Source organism: Schistocerca serialis, chromosome 9 (assembly GCF_023864345.2).
Source record: "Schistocerca serialis cubense isolate TAMUIC-IGC-003099 chromosome 9, iqSchSeri2.2, whole genome shotgun sequence".
Lineage (NCBI taxonomy): Eukaryota > Metazoa > Arthropoda > Insecta > Orthoptera > Acrididae > Schistocerca > Schistocerca serialis.
This window is the reverse complement of record NC_064646.1, coordinates 279,043,165-279,067,087: the sequence shown is the minus strand read 5'-3', so window position 1 is coordinate 279,067,087 and position 23,923 is coordinate 279,043,165. Positions and strand designations below refer to the sequence as shown.

Sequence of the window (23,923 nt, the reverse complement as noted above, 5' to 3'; positions counted from 1 at the left end):
CGGTGTTGATGGACCCAGGCAAGGCATGAAGCTTTGTGTCATACAGTCATGGTCTTTGTGTCAGCTCAGAAAGCCCTTATCAGTGATGTTTTGTTGAATGGTTCACATGCTTACACTTGTTTATGGCCCAGCATTGAAATCTGCAGCAATTTGCAGAAGGGTTGCACTTAGGTCACACTGAATGATTCTCTTCAGTTGCTGATGGTCCTGTTTTTGCAGGATCTTCTTCTGGCTGCAGCAGTGTCAGAGATTTGATGTTTTACTGTATTCCTGGTATTCATGGTACACTCATGAAATTGTCTTATGGCAAAATCTCCTCTTCATCACTACCTTGGAGACGTTGTGTCCCATTGCTCATGCACTGATTATAACTCCATGTTCAAATTCACTTAAGTCTTGATAACCTGCTGTTGTAGCAGCATAACTGATCTAAGAACTGTGCCAGTTACTTGTTGTCTTATATAGGGGTTGCCAACTGCAGTGCCATATTCTGTCTGTTTATGTATCTCTGTATTTGAATATGCATTCCTATAGCAGTTTCTTTAGTACTTCAGTGCATATTTGCTGATGAAATTGCAGTAAGCAGTATGAGAAAATTAGTAGTGTCTTTACCTACAATGCTAGAAGGAAAAAACACCTTTATTACCCATTAAACTTTCTGTGGCTTAGAAATGAGTTCAATAGACAGTAGGGCACCAGTAGATCAAGACCGAGTATTTTGAGGTTCCATGTAATATGAGCTGGTATTAAGAAAATTAAAATTTTTTGTGAAATTAGAGTAAAATCTCATTTTAATATGTTGTCAAACAAGTATATTTTACACATTTTCAAATTTGTTACATTTTGAGCTTTTTTTCAATTTCTGTGGTAACTCATCACTTTGAAAGAAAGGAAGCATCAATTGGACAGAATGCACAAAGACAAGCATGAAGAGTAATATTAGAAATTCACATGCATTTCTATTACAGATGGACAGGTACCATTAGGTTTCAAGGAGTGTGCTTGCTCTTTCTTTGTCAACCCTTCACTAACAGGGACTGCCTGACAATCAGCTGTATAGTGCATCCCATTTTTATTGTTACCCCTAGGGTTGTGTATACTCAGCAACAATAGTTATTAAAATACAGTAGTACACCTAAGTAACAATGCAGTACACATTTTACAATATTGGCTGACCAATCTTCTATGTACTGATGTACTGTAGTTGGTTGTGTAGTAACATCTGTCCTATAGTGAGCCCACCTGTGTTCTAACGTTCTGATGACTTAAAGTATGAAAGTGGATCTGGGTTATATTGGCATATTCCCCCGAACCAACTTCCACTTCTTTACAAGACGACTTACATGGAATTTGCAGCCACTCTTCCTTACAGAATAGCCGGTTGCTGGAACCCTCTTGACTTCTTCTCTGTTGAATAAGTCTAGGTACAGGAATTTTTAAGACTCTTTCTACTTATGAAATAAGTAGACATACAAACTTTAATTTTCATCTACTAACAATGTATTTGACCTCTGTACACAATAAAAATCTCACATTTCACGTGAATATGTAACTTCCTGCCAGTCTCTCATACAGTCGGACGTTAGAAACAAATTGGGTTGCAGTTAAAGAAAGTTGGCCTGGATACCATGACCTTTCTTAATATGAATCGTAAAATGAGTCTTGCCTCTAACAAGGTTGCGTCAAGAGTCTACAAGAGTACTTCTTCAACTGTTCTTGTTTTAATAACAATAATCACAATAATCACAGAGCTGCTTATAAACTCCATGGTTCTTCCTAACAGACTCACTAAAACATCTATGGATTGCCTGACAGGTACTTGTTGGTGCCATCTGACCACCGTGTCTACTTTCTTCGCATGACTGATTTTAAACCTGCACACACAAAAATGTGATGTGCAGTAGGTAGGATTCTACTATACCACACTCATATCAAGAATATCATGTGTTCGAGATGGTACAAGGCCGAATGGTTCTAGAATTTACACAGAAATTCTCGAGTAACTACAGTGTCATGTTAATTTTAAAATGTTACATGTATATACAGTGTACTGTACATATGAAACTGTGTGTTTCATAATGTTTTAATGCATGCATTACAGTGAGTGGTAGGAATAAGAGTGAAATTGTGCTATAGAATGTGAAACAAGGCTTTGAAAATACTAGACAGTGGAGAAACCCTAAAAAAAGTTGCTGCTGAGCATGGAGTTGATAATGTGAGAGTTAGAGATTGGCATAGAAAAAGTTTTCTAGTTTGTCATTTGAATGTAAGTCATTGTAGAAATCTGAGTACGGAAAATTGAGTGAAGCTTTGTTTGTTTGGTTTATTCTACAGAGACAAAAAGGAAATCCATTTTCAGAGTCTGCTCTGCAAAAAAAGCTGTATTTTTAGTAAAGAGTTAAAGTAAGGTGTGGACAATTTTACTGCAAATTGATAATAGTTAGATAGGTGAAAAAACAATATGTCATAAGGTAGCTTGAAATTTGCAGGTCAAAAACTTTCTGCAGATTTCCAAACTGTTACATAATTCTGTGAGAAAACAAGTAAAAATATATAAGAAGAAAATCTTACTCCTGATGAGCTGTGTAACTGTGATGAAACAGGGATAAACTATAAAATATTGTTTTTCAAAGATATTGTTCCAGAGACCAAAAGATACCTAAAGAAAAAGGGCTTGCCTTTTAAAGTAATTTTAACACTTGACAACACTGCCTCACACCCTGATAAGAAAGAATTACAATGGTGTTTCCGCATCGTTCTTACCCTCTAATATGATGAGTTTAATATTGCCTGTGGACCAAGGCGTTTTGCAGTGCTTTGAAAGAAAGGTATTGTTGTTGTTTGCTTCAGGCACTTCTACAAACAACAAACAACAGAAGGTGAAGGTCTGGAACAAGATTTTACAGAATGAAATGGATACCTACAGTACAGACAAAGATGACCTACCATTGGCAGAATAGATGAAAAAGCTTGCTAGATGTGAAAATGCAAATGTGAGTGATGTTTCAGAATGGATTAATTGTGGTGAACAGTTTTAAGTGACTGAACTTGGAATTGTTGAAATAGTGAAACCGCTGAGGATAGTGACAATGAGGAATTTCCTGAAAAAGTGTGTCAGTGATCACTCACACTGAGGGTTTAGGAGCCCTAGCTGTGGCATTGCGCTATATTGAGCAGCAAGTGGAAGCTACTCCAACTGACACCATTCTTCTTGGCAGATGTCATTACATTGCTGCTAAAAATGAGGTTCTATTGTAAAACAAAGTACCATAGTTAATTTTTTAAAATGTAACTTATGTTTTTGCAACTTGGAAATGTGTGCCATGTATGTATGTATAACACAGGTATGTATTATATTGTTTCTTATTTATTTTTTAATCATCATTGTGCTCATTAAACATTTATTTTTGATTTACCCATTGATCTAGTGAGATTTCCATATTATCAGAGTTTTTTGTAATTCGAGATAGCCTCATCCTCAATTACTTCAAATTACCAGGGCTCTGTTGTACTTCAACAAAATTTTTTATCATTTAACCAACTTCAAATGTCTGAAATTAGCACAGGAAATTTTGAATTTAACATAAATCTGTTTCATCTGCATGACTCCTGTTTCATAGATGAATTTTTATTAAAAATACTATTTTGAGATATAGCTGCATGATAAAACTGAATATGTTCATTAGTATTAGAACTACCCATGTATACTTATCCTGTACACTAATTCATTCCACATCACTTCAGTAAAAAGTTAGTCAAATGATCTATGCAATCTGTAACTAGCTAATAGCAGAACACTTTAGGGGTACTGTCCCAGAAGATAATACTGTAAGACAAGGAGTGAAAGTACATGCAAAACAAGGTAAAAACTCTTGACTTTAAGTCAATACTATGAATGACACCTCTAAGGGCAGAACATGATGAAATGGATTCTAAATTAATTTATCTCTGTGTTGACTCCATTTTCCAACTACACACCAAGGAATTTTACATGGTTTTTTTTATGATCATCAGTGGGTACTTCTGGTGCTAGCAGCTCATTTTTTCTCATTAGAGGTCACATAATATGTCTCTTCATGTCTTTAAGAGTTAAATTGTTAACTGTGGACCACTTGCAACCTTACAGACCTGCTCAGATGTCATTTGAGCTGTCTCTGTAAGGTTGAGATTGAACCCTTGGTTAATATGTTTATGTCACCTGTGTACACAATACTTTTTTACACAACCTTTAAGTCATTGTAAGATCACTTACGTTGATTTGTAAGGAAACTGGGCCTAGACTCAATCCTTTTGGGACCCAACATTTTATGTTTCCCCATTTTGAGGTTAGTTTCAAGCCTGCAACACAATCTGTCACTAAAATCCCCCTACATTTTGTTTTGATACTAAAAAATAGATGTCATTAATGCTATAAGACTGCAGTTTTCCTGGTAGAATTTTGTGATGCACACAGACAAACACTTGGGTGAGATCAAAAAACACACAGCTGGGAAAAAATCACAACTAGAAGGAGTTGTGCAATGTGAATGAAAGTTGGTAGATATCGTTCTACATCTGAAAGTTGATATCTATTCAAATTTTGTGCCAGCTGTGAAGATGCAAATCAGGTTTGCTTTAAATGCAAATGGTCATGAGCATTAGTTACCTTTGAGATTGGTCACGGTGAGTTGATGTTAGTCAAAAATGCCTTTAAGGGGACTAAGACACTATTATCAACACCAAACTGAGTTTGAATGAGTTTGTGTAATAGGGCTATGTGAAGATGGATGTTCCTGCTATGCAAAGCTGGATGCTCCCTCTGCAATATTGTAGAAATACTTGGCAGGAATGTTGCCAATGTACATGACTGCTGGAAGCGGTGGTCACGAGAATGTATGGTTGCAGGAAGACCGGGCTCTGGATGGCAATGTGGCACTACTGAGAGATAAGACCATCATGTTCTGTATGGTTGCAGGAAGACCGGGCTCTGGATGGCAATGTGGCACCACTGAGAGATAAGACCATCATGTTCAGCATATGACTGGTGCGTCATACTGCACCTACAGTAGCAATTTGGGTAGCTATTGACACCAAAATTACAAATCAATTACTTGAAGGACAGCCCTCAGCAAGGTGACCTGCAGAATGCATTCCACTGACCCCAAATCACTACCATTTGTGACTTCAATGGTGTCAAGCGAGAACTCATTGGAGGGTAGGGTGGAGGTCTGTTGAGTTTTCTAGTGACGGCTTTTCTCTCAGTGCCAATGATGGCTGTGTGTCAGTTAGGAGGAGGCCAGTTGAGGGCCTACAACCAACCTATCTGCAATCTCATGTGACAGCAGGAGCACTCTCATGGTTATGCCACTTACCCTGACTGCAAGTTTGTTCATCAATATGGCAGTCTGACCAGTTCTGCTGCCATTCATGAACAGCATTACAGGGTGTGTCTTCCAACAGGTTAATGCTTGCTCACATACTACTGTTGTGACCCAACATGCTCTACAAAGTGTCAATATGTTGCCTTAGCCTGCTCAGTCAACAGATTGGTTTCCAGTCAAGCACAAATGGGACATCATTGTACAACAACTCCAATGCCTTCCACAAACAGTGGTAACTGTCATTGTATTGACTGACCAAGTACAGTAGGCATGAAGCTTCATCCCACAAACTGACATCCAGAATGTGTGTATTTGCATGCTCACATTCAATATTCTGGCAGTTACACTGATTATTAATGTACCAGCGTTTCTCATTTGCAATGGTTTATCTCACACTTATACTAACCTGTGATCTTGCAATGTCAATCACATAAATGTGTTACCTAGACAAATGTATTCCTGAAATTTCATTACTCTACATTAATTTTGTTTTGGTGTTGCAATGTTTTTCCATCAGTTTATATACCAACAAAATAATTTTCTTGTTTACCTCTGCCAATACTTCATTTGTGGAGCCTCATATTGCTCTCTCTGTGAAGAATCCTTTACAAAGGTGAAGAAAGTTCTGCTTAGTTAAATGCACCAGTATTCTGTCATAGAGCACTTTTTCAAACAATTTCATAAATTTGGAAGGGGTGAAGTAAATCTGTAATTTGAGATGGTTTTTTTTTTTTATTTCCAGTTTTATTGATGGGTGATACTACAACATATTTAAGTATATCAGGATATACACTCTGAGTCATTGATTTATTAGAAAGATAACCTAAGTACAAACATATCAAGTCAGCACAAGAATGTAGAAAATTTTCAAGTAGGAACACCATTATGCCCAGCAGAATTACTACTTTTTAGTGACATAGTGAATTGTCTTTCAGTGTCCATGCAGTGCTTGGACCAACAAGAGTAGTGCATCTGTATGTGGTTGTGTATTAGTGGATGCAACATTTTCTTTCACTGCAATGAAGTAATCATTGAATTTGGTTCCCACTTATTTGAAAGTGTCATTTTATTATCTCCATTACTGGACATCACAATGAAGGCAGGTGAGCTGGTATGAAAAGCTCAATGGAATGGTTTGGAAACTGGCCATGGAGAGTGCATGCAATGCTTGGCATATACAGATATGCAGATTGCAGATTTGATTTACACACTTGCTCCAGCTGTGGCAAGCCAGTTGTCCATTGTGCAGATTTCTTCCAAACCTCTGTCAACCCTGATGCCATGTGGCAGTTTGAATGAATCTACAGGAAGATGGGAGAATGCCTGTGCCAGTTCTTTAGCACTATCAGGTAAGGGGTATCATCTGTCCTGGTGTACAGCAGCATGGGTTTATACAAAGTTGTCCAAAATGTGAGAAGACAGTGATGGTGAGAGACCTCTTTTCTCATAATTGGAAGGTAGCTCAATTAGTTATTGGTGTCTATGGTAAACAGGCCCTGGTGTCCTGTGTGGTGCCCCGCCATTGATGATTCTGGTGCAGTGATGTCATGATGCTCCCCCTCTTCACCCACACTGAGCTCAGTGGGTTCACATCAGTCAATTTTTTTGTAATTCCTGTCCACAGCAGTTTTATACCATTGGATAGGCCATTTGGCAATTGTTTGTGACAGTTGGCAGGCCACGGGTCAGTTGGCAGTGCCCCTTTGTTTTCTCTGGACTCTTGGGATGTTTCTGATGCCCAACATTTGTCACCCCAGTGCATTTTGCTGATGTTTGTGGTGGATGTGCGACTGTCAAATTTCATGTCAACATGGGAGTGACAGCCTCATTAATTTGGATACGTACAGGCTCTAGGGGTGCTTGGAGCTGCAGCAGCCACTATGTCATATTGTATCTTATAGTAAACTGTGCATTCCATTATGTGCCAACTCTCTATATCCCATGCTGTACGAATTTGGAACAGCAGTTTACATTGTTAGCAATCAATTCACCACTGGCACAAAATATTTTTGGTCTAGACATATTTCTGTTCTTGGTTTCCAGATTGTTGATGAAGTGCATTTTGTGTTCCAATCCATTCCTTTTCATGAGTTGGGCTCCTTACTGTTGTGTTACAGCCTACTGTTTGAGAATACCTTGGGTTGGGCAAAAATTTCAAGGCACATGTTTCTATTAAGCTGTTGGCAGTATCTAAATTTTGTCACCCTTGCCCCATTCCCTTCATCATGTGTGACAAGGTAAAGGCTGAGTTTCAGTGTTGGCAGAATCAAGACATTGTTTCTCCTAGTTCATCAAGTCAATGGGCCACCCTTTTAGAGGTGATTCAGAAGCCTGACAGCCATGTGAACCTTTGTGTTGATTTTAAACTGAGGGTCAATGTGCACTTTGCCACTGATTCATATTCAGTTCTGTAGCAGGCAGAGTAATCAGAGTTGTTGTGGGGAGGCCAGTATTTTTCATGAATTGACTTGTGTGGTGCCTACCTGTAGAAGCCATTGCATGCAGTTTCTCAGACTTCCTTGGGCCTCAGCACCCATTTTGAACTTTACCAGTTTAATCATTTGACTTTTGGAAGCTCATCTGCATCTGGAATTTATTAATGGTATTTGAAACAGTTTATTCAGGACATTTGCTGTCGTGTCAATTACCTTGATAGTATCTGGGTAATAGGCCCTACTTGGAAGGACCATTTACGAATCCTTCAGTTGATTTTCCAATGCCTCCTGGAGAATGGCCTTCATTGCAAGCTGAAAAAATGCAGTTTTTTTTCTCTCCAAAGGTTCTTTTTTGAGTCTTGTGCTTTGTACAGATGGTCTCATCTCTCTGGATGACCACATCAAAGTCATCGTCAGCCTCCTACCACCCACGAACTCAAAGAAGCTTCAGTCTTTCTTGTGCAAGATTTCATATTATTCTCATTTCATTCCCCAAGCTGCACACACCTCCCAGCCTCTTAACTGGCTTCACCAGAAGGGCATTAAGTTTGTCTGGGCTGTGGACTGTCAAAGGGCTTTTCAGTGTCTCAACCAGCATTTGTGTTCTGTTCCCTATCTGGCTTCTTTTATGTCAGATAAACTTTTAACACTTACCGTATTTACTCGAATCAAAGCCGCACTTGAATCTAAGCCGCACCCGAAAAATGAGACTCGAAATCAAGGAAAAAAATTTTCCCGATTCTAAGCCGCACCTGAAATTTGAGACTCGAAATTCAAGGGGAGATAAAAGTTTTAGGCCGCACCTCCAAATCGAAACTAAGTTGGTCCATTATGATACGAGACACAATTGAGGTCGAATGAACGACGATACAGCTACAGTAGTTTGGTTCGAGTCGTAAGCTTAGCAGTTAAGCTTTACCAGGTAGCCATTGCTATGCGTCAGGCACTCCATCCGTATTTATACGAGTACCCTTCCTTTTTCACGTGCTTCGTCTGGTTTGAATTGATTGCTTATTTTTCTTTGATCTGATAAGTGCCGTTATGTGTTTACGTCACTCTAAGCTGAAAATGCATTACTGTACTGTGTCATGCATTGTTTGTCGCATTCTGATAATGAGTGTTTACGGCCTGTAGCCGCTCGCGGCTTGGCTTGCTCATGTGCGCGGTTACTTACACTGCTGCTTGCTTTGATAATGATCAGCAAGAACCAAATAATAGACTGCATATGATGGAAGATGTTCTGAACGAGAGTTTAGCGAACATTTTTCTCCGTTTGAAAAATGTTTGCAGACGCCTCTTTAGTACATTATATTCTCCACAGAAATTAGTCATCTTAGATTTTAAAATCTAGTCAATTGCCGTGCTTCATTTCTGACTGTATCACTATTAGGTATAAGAATAATACGAATACAAACATGACATGATTTGTGTATTCTTCCCTGTTTGCTGTGCTCTCGCTCTAGTTTCGTAGTTTATTAGGCAGACAGGATTTAAATGAGACAGCAGCAAACACGAAAAAATACATGGCAAAATGTTTATATTCATATTATTCCTATGGTGAAGAGAATACTGCATGTGATTCACAATTCATAAAAGTTCCTAGTAGCAACCATCTCTTCTCACAGGTAGGAAAAAATTCAGGACGTAAAGTTTCCCATATTCACAAACATCCCAAACAGTCTTGCCAGTCGGATTTTCGTAGTACATTGAAATGCTGCTAGAAGATGAACAATACGAAATTTCTATTTACTTTGTTGGATAATGTATGAAAGTGCAGTGGTCGAAACTTGGGGCGGAGAAAAAAGCTCGTTTTCCACCTTTTTTTTTTTAAATTTATTTACTGACGAAGAGGTTTTGGCGCCAGTATTTATCTTTGTGCCTGCAAAACATGTCTGTTGTAGCGCTACATATATTCGATGGCAGAAGTTAGTTGTGGCGGCACCTACCAACATTTTTCAGAACTTCCGCTTACTTTGCACTCGATTCTAAGCCGCAGGCGGTTTTTTGGATTACAAAAACTGGAAAAAAGTGCGGCTTAGATTCGAGTAAATACGGTACCTTTGACACTAATGACATCCTGTCTCATCAGAACCAGATGGTACAGAACAAACCATTGCTTATACATCAAGGACAGTTTCTGTTGTGCAGTGTAATTATTCAAAGGTGGGAAAGATGGTGCTGGCTATTATTTTCAGAACTAAGAAGTTTCATGTTTTCCTGTATGGGGTGAGGTTCTTCACAAGCCACCAGTTTCCTTTTTGGCCCTTGTTCCAAGCTGCTGGATAAGACTGTCCACTGACTGCAGAAGTGGGCCTCTCTTTCTCAGTAACTATTGGTATGATATTCATTACCATTCCATTTCCAGCATGCCAGTACAGATGCACTATCACAGCTACCATTGGGGCCCAATCTATAGTTTCATGGGCAGGAACTCCTCATGTTCACATTGGATGATACCATACAGCAGATCGTGTTGGATTTTCTGTTGACAGCGTGAGAAGATGACCCCACATGGCTGCTGAAGCACTTTTCTGAAAAATCATTTCAGCTGTCCATTTAGGTTGGACAGAACGCATCTCTTTGAGTGCAGATCCGGTGTGACATACACATTTCGTCCTGCATACTCAACTTAGAGTTGTCCAGGGGGTCCTCATGTTTGCCATGGAGGAGTAATGCTATCAAGTAGTCTCTTCCCACTGGTGTTGCATTGTCACATACTCCAGTTGCTGCATGTGCCACACTGAGATATAGCTCCTACAAATGTGTTGGAACAATATCACATCTGCTGCCTGGTGATCAATGATGATATTGAACCTCTGGTGTGGGCTTTCGGGGGCTGTACACAGAATCAGGCTGGACCATTGCACCAGTTCTCTCTTTGCCTGGTCATAGAGCACCCCTGGGACAGGGTGCATGTCAATTTCATGGGTCCACTTTCTTGCATCATCTGGTTGTTGCTGATCAAAGCATTGTCCATTTTCATATACATTGCCAAGATGTTGTCCCTATCATTGACTGCCACTCTTTGTATGTGTTTGATTATTTTTGCCATTGAGGGTTCCCTTAGAACTGTCATGTCTGATAGTGCTAGGCAATTTTTGTCACAGTACTTTGAAAACTTTTTACATTCACAATGTTGCCCATCCTCTGACTACCACCCCATTTCATGCGGCTTCTATCTCAGCAGTGGAGCATCTTCTGCATGCATTCAGTACCCAAATGAAACAGTCCATGTCTGCCTCTTCCCATGACAGTGCATTGTCAAATTTTCTGGTTGCATGTTGGGTGACACTGGAGGATGCATGCAATGCATATTGTGAGCAGCCCCACTGACAGAAGTGTTTACCTGTAGATGGTTGTAAGCCAAGTGGACCAGTGCTTAAAATGTGTTCAACACCTACAGCTGACCCCACCTTACACTTTGTGCTGAGTGTTGTTGCTGAGTACTGAGTTGTTAGTTGTCCATGCCATTTGTGTACTGATTTTATCACCTTGCATGTCTGTACAGGGTTTTGGACACTCTGCTTCCTGTTTATCAACTTGCACAGAAAGTTTCATTTCATCTCATGGGCTCTGCTACCTGATTATTATCAAGCCACCCTCGATGACCTGCGCCAACAGTATGGTGCAGCATGTCATCATTTTTGCCAGAGGTGTTTTCTGGGGCCTCAGTTGCGTTAGAATCACTATTTTTGTTTGTTTCACGTTAAGGGTTTCAAATCTTTACTACAACTTGTTTTCTGTATTAGGTTGAAACCTACTGTATCTTCCAAGGATAAGGTGCTTTATTTGCAATAGTTAACTATCCAACATCTTTGCCTCATTTTGATCTTACCCTTGCTTGCTTTAGAGAAAAGTAAGGCTCTGAGTAGTAATATGTTTGAGAAAGTGTTAAATGTTCCATTTACGCTGTTTGGTTTATAAATGTTACCTAACATTCCTCTCATAATTCCTTTCTTAACACTATGATGAGACATTGTTTACAATTCTGTGATACAATACTTTTCTTCTATGATCTGTATGTAACTGATCAGTATATGTCCCTATTAGAATTTGACTATCACAGTCATATAAACAGCTGACAGCAATATTCCATGTTCTGACAAGAGTTAACTGCCCAAGATTTCTATTCTGGTGTACAGAGCAGATTAGAGCGTACACACACAACAGACACACAAAATCAGCAATACACATACTAACAAGATATACATTTTGACACTAATGGAGCACAGTGTTAAAGTACTCCACCAACTAAAGAAAGATCATAAAATGAATGTGTTGGAAGAACTGGAGATATTTTAGCATTACAAGAAATATGAAGATAAAATACAGAAGAAAAAACCTGAAAGTGTCTCACTGAATTTATTCTGATGCTCTGGTGGTATTCATAAGTAAGAAATAAGATAACATGGAAAGTTCTGGTAGAATATAATGTTTGCAAATGTAATGTTTGGGGTTTTGGGAGGCTAGGAAGGTTCAGGTACATTGATGGTATCTCCGTTATCTGGACTCATTATCAAGACAGTCTTTCTTTATTCCTCCATTGTCTCAGCACATTCTCCCACATCAGCTTCATCTGGTCCTCCTCAGCCCACCGTACCACTTTTCTGATGGCTTGATCCACATTGTTGTTCATATAAAGCCCACAAACCATTAACAGCATTTGTGTTTGGACAGCTGTCACTGCTCCCAAACCTAGTCTTCAGGCAGATTTCTCACACAATATCCTCAAACACTGCTAATCATCTCACCACCCCCAATAATCAGCTAAAAAGACAATATCATACTGGACTGGTACAAATAAATGATTCCTTCACCAGGGCTTTGGCTATCTAACATTATGCCCAGAAAAGAAGAACATTGTATCCACAAACCTTCCCACCCCTTCTAAAGTGGTATTCTGCCACCCACCTAAACTATGCAGTATCCTAATCCACCCATATTCCACACCTACTCTCAACCCCTTGCCAAATGAGTCATAAGCCTGTGTAACACTTGTATACATGTGAAAGCAACCACTTTACATACCAACTCTGCTGCATTGGTGCACATCATTTTAAGTGGGCATGACCATCAGCCAACTGTCCACTTGAATGATCAGCCACTGACAAACTATGGCCAAGAACAGATATGACCACCCAGTGGCAGAACATGCTGCTGAGCGCAGCATGTTTAGTTTCAATGACTACTTCAAAAGCTGTGCAATCTGGATCCTTTCTCCCAGTACTGGGTTTTCTGAACTATGTATATTAGAGTTATCCTTACAACATGTCATTCAGTCACATAATCTTCCTGATCCCAGTCTCTGCTAACCCCTTGCACCTACATCTGACTCCCCTCAGGCTCCCCTTTCTCTATTCTGTCACCTCCCTACTAATCCACTCCTACACATCGTCATCAGTATGCACTGCATGAGCTTAGTGGTTCTGGTGTCCATGTGTCACATTTCTAAACTATGCACCTGCTACCTCTCACTCCCACATTTCCATCCTGTACATGTCCTGCCTCCTTCTAAGCTGTCAACCACCCAAGCCTAAACCTTTATATTTTTTTTTTTTTTTTTTTTTTTTCATTTATTGAATTTCAATTCCCCCCGAAGGGGGCGGGCTGGCAGCAGCTTAGTATGCCGCTCTTCAGCCGACAGATTTTGTGACAAAGATCAAGAGAACAAATAATAAAAAACAGGTGATAAAATCGGAAACTTAGAGAGTAACAAGGCGAAAAGAAATCGTGGAACTTAAAACAACAACACAGGGATGATGACGCTAATAAAAATACATACGAAGCAGACAGGGAAAACAATAGACAATTAAAAAAAACACGGCGACAGTCTGGATTCTGTTCGCAAAGGACATAAAATTCACACCTAGCGACAGCATGGTTTCTGTTCACAACACGAGAAAGACAAACAACACTGAATAGTCACTGGAACACTGCACTAAAAAGTTGGCAAATGTGACACCACAGTCGAGAGCAGGTGGGGGGAAACTGGACAGAAGATGGGAAAACAAAAAAGGGGGGAAAGGAGAGTAAAAGCGAAGGGGGGAGCCGGGAAGGGAGCTGAAGGAGGATGAGGACCCATAAGAGGGGTGGGGGGCAGACGCGACAGGGAGTGGGGTAGGCAGAGGAGGGGAATACAAAAGGACTGGGGGGGAGAAGGGAGGTAGGGAGAGGTTTAGTGGGGAGAAAAACAGGACGGAAGGGGGGGGGGGGGAAGAGGGAGCCCAGGGAAAGGACAGAGGAAAGGAGGGGGATTGAGGATCAGAGTTGATAGGAAGGATAAATGGAGGGAGAGAGGGCATCATCCGGGAGGGGGAGTTGACGGAAGCCACCTCGGGAAAGGAGATGGAGGGTGTAGAGATGGAGGGTAGGGGGGACACAACGGTGAAGACGTGGCAGGGGGCGGGGATGGGAGAGGAGAGGAGCAACCAGGGGGTGAGGGGGTACCTTTCTACCAATCCCCACAACTTTTATCCCCTCACTCACTCACCCCGACAATGAGAACCAAATTTCCCTGATGTCATTGCCATCTCTCTTTCAAGTCAAGATATTTTATTTCTTTCCCTAGTAGTGGATGTCAGTTTTATTATCTTGAGCCTTTACAGTTTTCTGTCACACACTAGCAAAATTAATGTGAATACTGTTGCAGGTGAGGAATGACTTCCGTGCAGAGCAGCAGCGCCATCTGGACAATGCCTGCTACAAGCTGTTGAGCAACATGGAACAATCGATGACACTGACAGGGCTGAATGAGGCAAGCTTCCGCATCAAATCAAGTCACTTGCTACTGCTCCTGTGGGCTCTGCTGCCATTGCCACGAGGTCACGCTCCACCACCAGATGAGCCCAAGTGAGTTCATGGCAACATAACATAGTACATATAATATACTGTAATTATTCTCTTGTAATAAAGTACATGTAAAATGTTTATTTTTGCTGATGTTGCATGTAAGTGAGCAGCCCTGTATTAACAATGTAACTGCATAATAAGAAAGACATCATCATATTTTATAAAAAGTAGTTTACTTAACTTTAAAATGGCTTCAGTATCTAGGGGTCTGCATCATTTTAATTCCATCAATCAGGTCCTGGATCATTTGTTAGACAACTTGAAGCACTAGTTCATATTTTCAGAATATGTGGCTTTATTCACATTCAGTGTGAAACACTCCACAATCACCAACTCTGTTCAGTGTCTCAAGAAAGAACATAAATTCAGAACAAACATAAATACTTGAGAACAGTTTCATTGTCTTTCTAAATCCCACAACTCTGAAGACTTTCCATGATAATAACCTTTTCAACAGCTGGTTTTTGAAATAACAGTTGATGATAAAGTTTTTACATTATAGAAAATATTCTAAAAGTTGTTAACGCCAGGTTATAATGAAACATTGGTTGAGTATCAATAGTGTCATAATAAAAATATAAATAGTACATTTGTTTTGTCTAATGTTGTAATTACATTGTAAAATAATAATAAATTATGTAGTTATGTTTTATGAGCATTTGCAAACTAATCTTCACAGTGTAGCATCACAGTATGCTAAAAAGTTGATATAGAAATGAAAAATTATATTTGTGGCAAATTTGCTTCTAAGGGCCAGAAAACTTTTCAAACATCCACAATCATGAATTACATAATTTATAAATAACAATGAGTTCAAATCTGGCCAGAATTTTTGTAGTATTTCAGATTCCTGTAACTGAGAAAAGTTCCATCAGGTCTTGATTGGAAATTTTCCAACTACTTTTAATCTGTTGTAGATAGGAATTATCATAGATAACTGGAGTTTCCTGGTCAACTCTAGCCCACTCTCCAAACCTAGAAAGCACTACACATTAGAAAAATGCTAAAAGAAAAAAATTAAAATTTTAGACTTGAAAGAAACAAGATTGACAAATAATAACACCATGGAGTTTGGACATTACAGACTGATCAAAAGTGAAACATGCAAAAGAATACTAAAAATACACTTCATGTAGGCGTTTTGTTTCCAGTTTTGCAAGGCTTTTTCGGTTTCATGGCTTGCTTGATGCTTTTGAACAGCAGGTTAATGTCCATTTCATTGAAATGTGCAAATAAGATGTACAGGGTCATAATTCCAGCTTCTCACTAGGATATGGAATGAGTCAGTGACATATGCCAATCAAGAAACAAAATAAAACAAATTGAGAAAAGTAAATAATTCATGGAAAGTGTCAGAAAAAATCTTTGAAATTCCACAAAATCATGTGAAAATTCTAATGGGCTCTTTTTGTATATGGTTTCAGAAAGACAGAAAATTTAGAAAAACTATACACGAGGGAGTGGGGGGGGGGGGGGGGGGGGGGGAATGGCACTTAACAAGATGTAGAAGAGGAAGACTCTACACCTTTCTCAATAGTGGTCTGTAGGCCCTGTTCTTTTTCATTACAGCCATGATTCTCACCATTCTTTTTTGCATTCTGAAGAGTTTTAGGCAGGATGATGAGTAACCCCAGAAAGTGATCCCATGTTTCAGAACAGAATGTGTATTAGAATAGTAAACAGTCATTAGACAGTCCTTATGACAACAGTTTTCAAAAACTCTCACTAAACAGCATATGGTACTTAATCTCTTAAAAATGCTGTCAGTGTGAGTGCCCTGTCTGAGCTTATCTTGGATCCAGAGCTCAGAAATTTTGTGTTAGTTACACTTGCTCTATCTGTGTTGATATCTAAATTCTTATGTCCACTTTACTGTTTCTCTTGACATTATGAAAATTAAATACTACTGTTTCACATTTATGTATTTATTATTAGTTTGTCTTTGATAAACCCCTTTACAACACTAGTTAAAATCTCAGAAAGTGTTGTCTGTAACTTTCCTGCTCTCTTCCCACCAACTAAAATGCTAGTGCCATCTGAAAACTTGGTAGTGCTATGATGCTGTTTGGTTAATGCTATGTAATTTATATATATTAAAAATAAGATGGGACGCAGTACTGAACCCTGTGTTGTGACACACTTTACTTCTATGTAATCAGAATAGTGTCTGGTTGATTTATTATCTTTTTGAAATTGTATTTCAACTACGTGCTTGCAACTAGTAAGATATGATTGAAACTAATTGTTACAGTATTATTAAAAAGATAGTTACTACTCACCATATAGCGGAGGTGCTGAGTCACAGCTAGGCACTACAAAAAAACTGTCAGAAAGTGAGCTTTCGGCCATCAAGACCTTTGTCAAAAATAGAGAACGTACACTTACACACACACACACACACACACACACACACACACACACACAAATGCAATATACCCATATTAGTACACACACACACACACACACACACACACACACACACACACACACAAATGCAATATACCCATATTAGTTGGGGAGAGAGATATATGCATCAGTTATCAGAAAGCTGCACCAAAAATTGTCTTTCCAGTAGCTCATGCATGTATGAATGCCTGCACGTTAAGAATGTTGTGGCAAATCTGAAACATTACTTGAATGTTGGTTCCTGTAATTTTTATGTGTGCAGCTTGGCATTTAACTTTTTCTCCCCACTGATGTTCAACAATGCTGGCGTGGGTGTGACAGCTATTCTTTTTTCGAGTTGACTTCCTCTCCGAAGAGCTGAATTTTAAAATGAATGTCCTCACCCCATCGGGAGAAGGAAATTAGGACTTAGCTTGGTAGTAGAATGAAAAACTCGCAACTCCCACACATTAGAACCATTACTTAACACAATACTGAGACAACTTGATCACATACGTCTTTCTCGCATCAGATAAGAAGACTGACAGACATCAAATACAGTGAAAAAGAGCAAATGAGTTGCATAACATAATTGCTATTTCTGTACTTCAAATTTCTGTAAGTTTAGATATAATCATACATCCCTATGATATCTTTGCCATATGGAGATGGCGCAAATATTTATTTATCTGCATAGGCCATTTAAAGAACCTACCCCTTTTTATTCAGTCGCACAAGACCTAAGTTCAACCATTTTATGCATGTGGTGTACTGTAGCTATTTCATACATGCATTCACACCATCACACTCACACATAGTTTTATACATACAATTATTTATTATCGGTGCAGCCCTTATGCTTTGGTACCAAACACCTAACTATTGTGTTCGCTATTTTACACAGGACATGACTCTACATCGTTTGCTGGAAGGACACTTAAATACTAACTTAAAACTAAGTTCATAGTTGCTCACTGGCTACTAATGCATCATGCTTCCAGTATTCATATTTTCAATTTCTATTAGTATGCAGTTCATATTTTATCAGTTTTTTATGAGTTTTAAGAGTGTACATGTTAGTACTGAGGTTGTTTTTACTTACCTTTTTGCACCTGGAAAGAAATGTGTTGCCTTAGGCGGGCCACAATACTATCTCTCACAGCATATTCAAGGCTTAATTTATATTCCTTCAGTCTTCATGTAGATATCCCTTTCATGTAGTGTGTAAATAGCCACATGTATCAATTTAAATAATGTGTACATAGTATGGTAGTATGTAACTAGTCTTCTGTAAACTGTGTTTACTTCATCCTCTGCATGTGTGTGTGTGTGTGTGTGTGTGTGTGTGTGTGTGTGTCGGTGTGTGTGTGTGTGTGTGTGTGTGTGTGTGTGTGTGTGTGTGTGTATCTTAGTTTAGTTCTTCCTAATTTCTTAATGTTACTTTAGTTCCGTAGTGTAGACATTTTATTTCCTTACTAGTCAACTCACATTATAAGATTTCTCTAAATGTAGATTGCTTGACATTTCTCTGCTAAGCTATTGTCATCTGTGATCCATCAGCTTATGCTGTGCTGTGCGCATTCGCGAGGTTGTCAGGCTTAAGGCTAGGTGCTGCATGTGCGCAGTTCTGTTCACCCCATTTTGCTACTTACATGTGCTGTGTCTCAACTGTACACCTACAGTGTGTTTACACAGTATAATGTTAAATAAAACAATTTCTTGCATTCGGCAAAGGCAAAGATTTCTGTTCTGCTCTTGCTTGTAAACATATAATAAAATCTTACATAATTAAAACTTATATCCTAATAAGGCATCACACACAAAATAGGCAAAAATGAAATCTTTCCTTAATATTAAACATCAACTGCAGTAAGTTATTCAAGCAGACAATATGTCATCTCTTATACACACTTATATACATTCCTCCAAGCCATGCCTGATCAGTGTCAAATTCCATTTAGTGCACAAATTCATGTAAATCTTTGTGTGTGTAGAGCCCTTTTTCCTTACCGCTGTTTATGTATACTAACTTATAGACTCCTGGGTGAGGGATTTTTGATATATAAATGGCCCTATGAACAACAGTTGCAACTTGTAATTCAATTTGCCATACTTTGTCTGTCTTGGATGGGTCCTAATAAGTACTTGCTGTCCCACTTTGTACTCTACAGTAGTCCTAATTTCCTATCACACAGTTGTTTTCTGCAATCAGCCTTTCCTTCAATGTTGACCAGTGCCCAACGTATTTTCTCCTTATGTGATATTTCCTTCCTAGGGTGCATGGTTAGAGGTTTTTCCCAATCATCTATTCATCTTTTGTCAAAAGTAATTCCATAGGTCTAAAGCCATTTGAGCTATGTGGGAGATTAATTATAACTTTCTGGACTGAAGTAATGTATTCGATCCAACTTGTGTGTTTGTGAGGGGTGTAAGTCTGGATAAATCTGTTAAATTTGTTAAATATCCTCACTATGGGACTTCCTTCTGGGTGAATCCTGGATAGAAGTATATATTTAATGTTCTGGGTGTTTATGTACTCTTTCCAATGGTTGCCTGTAAAGTATGGCACATTGTCCATCAACAATATGTCTCGGCTTTCCCACTCTGGGTAGATAATCTGTTGTAATTCTTCTGATGATGGAGCTGGCAGTCACTGGCTGCACAGCATACAGTTTGACATACTTGGAGAAAATGTTGTATAGCTCAACAACATAAAGCACATTTCCTTTCCCTTGCAGATACGGTCCAAGGAAACTATCTTGAAGGGTCTTTTAGTCAATACCTGGTATGGTTCAATCAGTTTTAACTTGTTTGTATGCTTAGCCTTCTGACACACCACACATTTCCATACTATCTGCAGAACTTTTCATCTTAAATTTGAACAGTAGGAATAAGTATTTATCTTACTAAGGCCATAGTATCCCCACACATTGTGTAATATAAAGTCATTAACATGATCCTCTGGTAAACAAACACGCCACTGGCTCTGAGCTGGTTGGTGTTGATGAAACAATACACCTTGGTAAAGCATAAACATTTTTTTCAACTTGTCATTGTTCTGCAGCAGTTTTAGCCTTACTTTTTGCCACTTGAGATCTCTCTGCTGTAGTTGCTCCATGCTTTTACACGTCCTAACATAGTATGGTTGTTGTGTTTTATCTTTTATCAACAGAACCCTGATTCCTGAATTGTTCTCCACGAATACCAAGAATTCATCTAGACCTTCTGGAAGTCTTGATAAGGTGTCAGCAATTACGTTTTGATTACTTTTGATACACACAATTTCAAAATCATATTCTTGTAAATACAAACACCACCTAGAGATCCTGCTGTGTAAGAGTTTACAAGTGAGAAGGAAGGACAAAGACTGATGGTCACAATACACCTTGGTATGCTTTTCCCATAGGAGTACTCAAACTTTTTGAAGGCCCATATTACCATGAGAGCATCCAATTCCGTCATGGAATATGCTCATTCAGCTTCAGATAGGGCCCTACAAACAAAATTAGTTACCCTGGGGGTAAACTACCTATTCGTCTCAGTGATTAGGAGTAAACAAGCCCCAAGCCCTTGTGAGGATGTGTCTGTACAAAGACAAAAATTCTGAATCATGTCAGGATGATGTAAGATTGTGGCATTCAAAAGAGCTTCTTTAATGCTGTCAAAATCAGTTTGGCATTGCTTGGTCCATAACCAAGTGTGATTCTTCTGTAGAAGATTCAATAGAGCATCACTATTTAAAGGCTGCTGTGGAATAAATATTCTGAAGAAAGATACTGAGCCAAGATATCCTTTCAACTGTTTCTTATTTTGATGTACAGGACAGTGTCTGATAGCATCAAGCTTCATAGGGCCTGGAAGTATGCCTGGAGGTGATATTATGAGTCCAAGGAATTTAATCCTTTCCTTATGTAATGTGACTTCATTAGGTTGGTTGTAACTCCATATTCTGAAAACTGATACAAGACTTGAGCCAAGACACGTAAGTGTTTTGACCACGTGAGGGTAGCAATCAGTAAATCATCAACATACACAGTGACTCTACTTAATAATTCAGGTCATAAGACTCAGTCTAAAACACAAGTAAATATGCCTGCACTGATGTTGAAACCAAAAGGGAAAACACAGAACTCATAGCTTCTGCCCCACATACAGAAGCAGTGTACTTATTGCTATCTTCAAGTAGTGCAATTTGCCAGTACAAGGGTACAAGATCTATTATGGTGAGGTACTTAATATTATGGAATTTGAGAAGTTGTTTTTCCAGGTTCTCAGGCCATGTCCTGATAGGCACAGTAAATTTATTTATTCCTCGTTCATTGAGCACGAGGCAGACACTACCATCTGATTTGCTAATGGCCAAAATGGGGCTACAGTATGGAGATAAGGATGGTTGTATTATTTCCCAGTTTAGCATTCTATTGATCTCTTTCCTTACAGCCTCCTTCTTGGCCCATGGGATGGGGTAAGATGAAAAATAGAATGTTTCATGTGGATACACCACAATTTTGTATTTTGTCCTTTGTTTATGCCAGGATGTTGTTCTAAAACATGAGAGATATGCGTTAAAAGCTCCTGCAGTTCTTCCCTTTGTTCTTCTGTAAGACGTGCTCAGTCACTTACTTTGTTGTGCACAATCTCAGGACCTATTTCCTCTTCCTGTGTTTGGTTAATTCCCTGTGTGTTTACAAATATGACTGTAGCATAGAAAAATTTTATTCAAATGTCAGCAGTGTGTTTTGGTTTGCTTTCTCTGGCATTTTACTTGACTAGGTCTACTGAATATTGTTGGTCATTCATAATGAAATGACACTTCCCCTTACCAATGTCAGTTTATGCTCGGTACTTGCTAAATGTGTACATGTCGATAAGGCAGTTGACTATTAGCCTTTCAATCACAAGAAAAATGCATTGTAAAGAGAAGCTCTGAATTTGAATAGGAATCTATGCCTGGAATTTTATGCCTTTAGTCTTACCTCCTACAGCTGTTCAGATTTTACAATTTTGGACTGGAAGCATCGGTATGTGCCCTCATTTTTGTAATTGGTCAAACAGATCCTGTGACATTACATTTGTGGTAGCTCCAGTGTCCAATACTACGGATACCATTAAACCAAATATTTTCCCACTGATTACTGCCTGTACTGTGTCTTCATTTTCATTTACAGAGTTGGTAATATCCTCCTGATACAGGTCATCTTTGATATCACCATTGTTGTTGTATCTAAGAAAACAGCTTTTAACTAGTTCCACACCCACACCCCTATTACTGATCATTGAATGGGGGCCTATTGAGACCGGTTCGAGTTTTCCAAATTGCTCTGAGCACTGACCTCTTCGTTTGGGGTATCCTCAACTATGTGCGCATTATGCATCTGGCTTCACCAGTTAGTATCTTGTGTGGTTCTTCATTCAAAATTTTGTTGTCCCTGGCCACTATTTGAAACATAATTTTGATTTTACTGATTGGAGTGAGGCAGTGGCAGATTATTTTGTTGCCCATTTGCATTCTGCACTTGCCAGTGGCCATTTGGGTCATTGTCACCAGTCAGCGGCACATTGTACGCTTGCTGACTATAACCCCTCTGGCCATTAAATCATGCCCAACTGAAATTCTGCCCTTGGTTATTTTATATCCTCACTTGAATGTTTGCCCCTTTCTGTTACCAGTTTGGTTTCTGTTGGTATTGTTGTAAGGGTGATATGGCTGCCAACTGTGTTGGATGTTACCATAAAGTGGGGTGACTTCGAACGGCGAGGTGACTTTGAACAGCAATTTAGCGTCTTTTTAAAGTAAATGCTGCACCCTAGCATGTAAATATGGAACTAAGGTCAGAGTCATTAAATATTGCCAACAATTGATAATTTCAGATGATATGACAGTCGATATGAAATAACGTTTTATACCAATGCCAGAAAATAAAATAATTTTTCTGGAAATGTAAGTTCCTTCATAACCACAAAAACATTTGCCTATTATTAGAACCATTTTTGAGTTTATGATTTTAAACGAATTTTTGTGGGCAAGGTTAACATTTGAATGAACATTTACAGAAATCATAAAATGTTACATTTAGTTTTTGTTGACGTAAATAAATAAAATGTGAAGGCTTGTCTTTCAAGGGGTGACTTTGCACAGCACCATCCATTATTCTTTGATTCATCACCTTTATGGAAGTTTTCTTGAAATAAAAGTGTAAAATATTGTGATGGACATGTTATCACTGGTGATCAAATTACATTTCTGAGGAAATGGCATTCCAAGCTGGAATCAGATGAAGTTTTCTTGAGTGGCCTGATGTTCCTAATGTGTCAGGTTTTGAGAAAGGTGATACTTGTGGGATTCTACCTGATCCTAAGGTAGATAGAAGGAGAAGGCTTCATTTTGATTTTAAATTTGATGTCTATGACATCTGCTAGAGTAGGCACTCTGTCCCGGTAACTTCCTTTCATATAGTGTTTAAAAATGTATTTCCTTAAAATGTGATAACTTTTTTTCATTACTTTTATAAAAGTTACACAGACTGTTTTGAAAAGATGTGTTTTTAAATAGTTTTCTTATTTCATAAGTAGCTCACACCCATTTCCATTATTAGCAAAATTAAGCCGTAATCATACGATAAGTTTCAGGTGATTAGAGAAAACTCATAACAAATACTCATATTTTCCTAAATAATTTACTTTCAAAACTACATTTATATACAAATACCATGCTGTTTCATATGATAGGGCTGTCATTTAACAGTAATTGAAATGACTCCCACAGAATAAGCAAATGTTTCCATGTTCAAAGTGACCCTGTTGCATGGGGTGAAATTGAAGAGTGAAGAATTAAAAGAAAATAAACTAAGCATGGGGGATAAAAATGTATAATGTGTTTTATCATAGTCAGCA

At 38.7% G+C, this 23,923-nt stretch overlaps 1 protein-coding gene across 1 annotated transcript in view; it reads left to right on the top strand.

The window, feature by feature from the left end:
* LOC126419539 (dynein axonemal intermediate chain 7-like) overlaps positions 1-23,923 on the top strand; it is a 770,648-nt gene that overhangs the window by 125,877 nt on the left and 620,848 nt on the right. The window contains exon 7 of the mRNA XM_050086729.1: positions 14,445-14,644. Within this exon, the coding sequence (XP_049942686.1) occupies positions 14,445-14,644 (200 nt within the window). The remainder of the gene's footprint in view (positions 1-14,444; positions 14,645-23,923) is intronic.